A 4,998-nucleotide genomic window follows, 5' to 3' on the forward strand; every position below is an offset into this window, starting at 1 on the left:
ATCTTGGTCATAACCTTTTATATAAGAACATAAGGATCATAAGAAAGTAGGAGCAGGAGGTGGCCACTCATCCACTCACGTCTGCCCCACCATTCAATATGATCATATGATCATGGATTCAGGAATCATCTCCTCTTCTGTACCAGTTCCACATTGCCCTCAATTCCCTGATCTTTCAAAATAATCTACCTTCTCTTTAAGTTCACCCAGTGATATAACTTCCACAGCCCTCTGGAGTAGAAAATTCCGGAGATTCACCACCCTCCGTGAAAAGAAGTCCATACACATCTCACTGACAGCCCACTAATCTTATAATTGTGCACCCCCATGTCAGATTCTCCCACTGTAGAAACATCTTCACATCCACCCTGTCATGTCACCGAAGGATTTTATCTGTTTCAATAAGGCCACCCCTCATTCTTCTAAACTTCAAAGAATATAGATCTAATTTCTTTAGCTGCTCATGATAGGACAACCCTCTCATCCCAGGAGTTAACCTCGTGAATCCCTTTTGTAATGCCTCCAACAATATATTCTTTATTAAATAAGAGGACCAATACTGTCTACAGTATTCCAGGTGCAGCCTCACCAACACTCAGTACAATTGTAACAAAACTTCCCTATTTCTAAACGCCATCCCTCTTGTTATAAAGGCCAATATGTTAGTTGCTTTCCTAACTACTTTCTGTCCGTGCCTGCTAAGTTTTTGCGATTCATGCACAAGAGTACCTAAATACCTTTATACTTTGTTCATCTGCAGTCTTCCTCCATTTAGATAATAGTTTGACTTTGGGTTCATTTTACTGAAGAGCATGACCTCACCCTTTTCCATATTAAGCTCGATTTGTCAAGTTTTGGCCCACTCACTTAAGCTATCTATATCCCATTGCAGAGTCCTAATATCCTAATCATAACATTGTAAGTTATCGGTCTTCAACTTCATATCCAAGTAATTTTTAAAAGTGATGAGAATTACTGCATCTTTTAGTCTTCGAGGCATTGAGTTACTGACCCTTATGGTACTCCTCAACTCCTCTCCAATCTTTCCATCGTTACTTTAAATATATGGTTATTAATGTCTCTGTTATGGGAAAGAAGTCTTTCCTATCAACTGCATCAAGACTCCTCATAATTTTATAAGCTACAGTCAAATTTCTCCTCACTTTCCTAGTATCAAGGAAAACAACTCACAGAGTTATCCAAACTTTTCTTTATAGCTAACATTCTGGAGTCCTAGCATCACCCAGTTAATTACCTCCACTCCAGCTCTAATACATCTTTCTTGCAATGTAGAGATCAGAAATGTACACAGTACACGCGAAGTGATACATTATGGGAAGTTAAACTCGGGCAGGACTTACACAGTAAATGACAGGGCCCTGGGGACTGCTGTAGAACAGAAAGACTTCGGGTACAAGTGCATATTTCCCTGAATGTGGTGACACAGGGAGACAAAGAGGTGAAGAAGGTGCATGACATGCTTGCCTTCACTGAGTGCAACAGTCGGGACATCATGTTACAGCTGTATAGGACATTGGTGAGACTGTAGCTGGAATACTGAGGGCAGTTCTGGTGGCCATACCATGGGAAGGATGCGATTAAGCTAGACCAGGTACGGAAAAGATTCACAAGGATGTTGCCGGGACTGGAGGGCTTGAGTTATGAGGAGAGACAGGATAGGCTGGGACTGTTTTCCCTGGGGTAAAGGAGGCTGATGGGTGACCTTATGGAGGTTTATAAAATCATGAGCGGCATAGATAAGGTGGATGGATGCAATCTTTTCCCAGGGTACAGGAGTCAAAAACTAGAGGGCATCGGTTTATTGTGAGAGGGGAAAAATTTAAAGAGGACCAGAGAGGCAAGTTTTTCACACAAATGGTGATGAGAATATGGAAGGAGCTGCTAGAGGAGGTGGCGAGAGGTGGGTACTATTACAATATTTAAAAGACATTCAGACAGGTACATGGATAGGAAAACATTAGAGGGATCTGGGCCAAATGCAGGCAAATGGGACTAGCACAGGAACCACCTTGGTCAGCATGGACAAGTTGGGCCGAAGGGCCTGTGTTAATGCTGGTTAACTCCATGGCTATGACTCTACTGAGTCTGTGGTCTGATTAATAACTTAAGCAATTCCAGAACACTCTTGCCGCCTTTGTATTCCGTGGAACCAATAGCAACAGCTGCTGGAGGACCATGAACTTGGTGAAAGAAACGCTCTGGTCCACGGGAAACTCACTGAACTTCCTGTGTAAGGTGTGCCCAGCGCTGAATGCTGCAATCTAGCACCCACGAAGATCCAGGACTCTGCCCAGACTGATGTGCTGAAGTTGGGTACAACGACTCCATGGGGAGGGCCACAGTGTAAGACCCCAAGTGATTGCAGCCAATTGTGTGTTTGTAACGATGTATAGAACCAGTGCAAACACATTCCACCCAGCGAGGTCTCTGGACTGCAAGGTGATTATGGATTTTTTGTTGCCTTAGAGAGATGATACCTTAATAGTGTCAGAATACCAGAAGGAATTTCCTTCTGATTACAGCGCCAAGGTTTCCCACAAGAAAATAATTCATCATTTAAAGACGTTAAAAATACATAAAATGGAATTTTACCAATTGTTTTGTGAATCCCACCTTCCGAGGAACACCCCACTTGCTGAATGTCGGAAATATCTTTCTGGTTAGAGGCAATTTGCTCCTTGAGTGAAGCAGAAAGTGAAAGCTTTCATCTGTGGTCATCTTGGAACGAAATTAAAGATTCTCTCAAATTATTGCGGTCAGAAGCAATTGGATTTGTTTTTGGAACGTCAAAGGAATATCCTGATGTGCACCTTAAAATGGGTACATCACCTCGAGGAGGGACAATCGTTTCAGTCCAAGGGCAAAGCAGTTCAGGAGGATATTGTATTCCGACCTGACGCCCGATCCCGCCGCTGCCTAGGTTTCAGACCGCTGCCTTTCCCTGCACCGCTTGAACATGGTTTTACCGAACGCCTGGAGACGCTGCATTTTGCTCGTTTTGCTGCCGGGGATCCTGGCCCAGGGCTGCCGAGTTCAGCAGGAAGGTATTAATCAAGACGCTCAAAGAGTGCTGAATGAAATGGTGAGTGTATATGGAAATACCGGTGTGTATAAACTGAAGCACTGGTTTCCCTGTTAATCTTGTCGTTACTTTGCCGAGATTGAACGAGGTTTATTACAAAATTGCAATAACTGTTATGAAATATTTCCTTGATCGAATTCACATTGTAGGACTGAAGTTACCAAAGTATGAAACTAAACCGTGTAACGCTGTTGGAAAGAGAGACCGCTGGGAACACTCAGCAGGTCGGGCAGCATCTGAGGCGAGAGAAAATGAGTTAAGGTTGCAGTTCGAAGGCCTCTTCACAGAGCCGAGAAAAAGTTTGCAAATGAAGCGGGTTTTACGTTGCACAGAAAGGGGGTGGGGGCAAGCGATCAAAGGGGTGGAGGGCGCGGGCAGGAGCGACGATAGGGGTGAAGCCAGCTCAGGAAAGGGAGCAAAGGAGTGTCGGGAGGAGATGTAGATGGGAGGAGAAGAATAAAGTCTGAAACACAGAGAGAGGAAACACACAGTAGGCGAGTCCTGGTAATTGGAGAGACGGGTTGAATTCGATTTCGAGTCCTGAAGGCTCTGATGTACTGAGGGGGTGAATGAGCTTCGTGGGAACGGTGGAAGAGAACGAGAGGAGTGCAGTCAGAGCGGGAGGGAGGAGAGGGAAGAACGCCTCAGTTTACTTGGTGTCACCGTTGTCCACTGAACTGAAGTTTCAGGAGAGCGGTCACTCCCAACCGTGTTTCCTTTCTCCGGTGCAGGGGAGACCACACCGTGTGTACACGATGCAGAACACTAAACTGGTAAAAGTCCAATGCTGCTTCAGGCGCAATGAGAGTTTGGGTCTCTGGATGCCGGGAGTTGGGGGGGGGGGGGTGGTGGGGAGGGGGGGAGCGGGGGAGAGGGAGAAGGAGGGAAAGGACAGGTCCAATTTAAATCCTCCGTTAAATAAGTTGGTGCCAAAAAAGTCGTACAATGACAATCAATGTTTTAAAGAGGAAACATTCCTGAGAGTGTCAGCCATGTGTTCGAGCCGGATTTGACGCTCTGTCCTGTTGCAGGGAGGACCACTTACCCGGCAGTGCTCACTTGAAAAGCCGTCACTGGGAGCCAAGACACTGAACTTGTCCAAGCTCGTGGAAAGGGTGAGTGTGCACATTGTCAAATGGTTCTGCGGATGCTCTCAGCAGCAATAACTGTTCGGGAGACGTATCTGAAACTCATTTTAAAAGCGAATGTATTTTTTTCTTATAACGAACATCCCATTCACAAAGACAAAACTGTTGTTGGGATATCAGCGAAATTCAAAGTATGAGTTATCCCACGAGGAATGCGGTAAGAGCCGTTAGTTGCCAACGGCGACGAGCAGACAATGTTTAAAGACAACTTTTGCAAATGCGCATAACCTATTGATAACTATCAGATGTCGAGTAAACTGCAATATTTAACAATTTCCGCCCTATTGTCACTGTGTATTCCGTGCAGGGCCAGGAAAGGATCAGTGTTGTGTATCAGACGGTGCGTCAGATCAGCAAGATCTACAGCATGAACCTCGGCTCCGTCACATGGCCCCAGGACAAGTTGGAAAGCCTCAGGGTTCTCCTGGACGGGCAGCTCAGAGAGCTGCAAACATGTGGGCGGAAACCCGGCTCGGGGTCCCGGCCAAGGAAGAGCGCCGCAATTAAAAAATACTTCAGGGAACTCAGCAAGTTTCTTAAACGGAAGGTGGGAACGTTGACATTTTATTACCCAATAACTCAGGTGGAATTATTTCACCCAATCGAAATCTATTCATTCTCTGATGCATGTTCTTGAACATTTCTCTTTTTCAGGGATTCAGTGCCTGCGCCTGGGAAATAACCCGCGCTGAGACCAGGGCGTATTTTCAACAGTTCCCTCGCATAATGGCAGAAATCAGCGAGTGA

The 4,998-nt window shown here is 45.5% G+C and overlaps 1 protein-coding gene across 1 annotated transcript; it reads left to right on the plus strand.

Moving 5' to 3' along the window:
• The first annotated feature begins 2,977 nt into the window (after nt 1-2,977).
• LOC127582842 (interferon alpha-21-like) lies at nt 2,978-4,998 on the plus strand. Its single transcript, XM_052038408.1, has 4 exons — nt 2,978-3,103; nt 4,135-4,218; nt 4,559-4,798; nt 4,906-4,998. Exons 1-4 carry the CDS (start codon nt 2,978-2,980, stop codon nt 4,996-4,998), a joined length of 543 nt encoding a protein of 180 aa, XP_051894368.1.

The sequence above is a fragment of the Pristis pectinata genome, chromosome 25, assembly GCF_009764475.1.
Source record: "Pristis pectinata isolate sPriPec2 chromosome 25, sPriPec2.1.pri, whole genome shotgun sequence".
NCBI classification, from domain to species: domain Eukaryota; kingdom Metazoa; phylum Chordata; class Chondrichthyes; order Rhinopristiformes; family Pristidae; genus Pristis; species Pristis pectinata.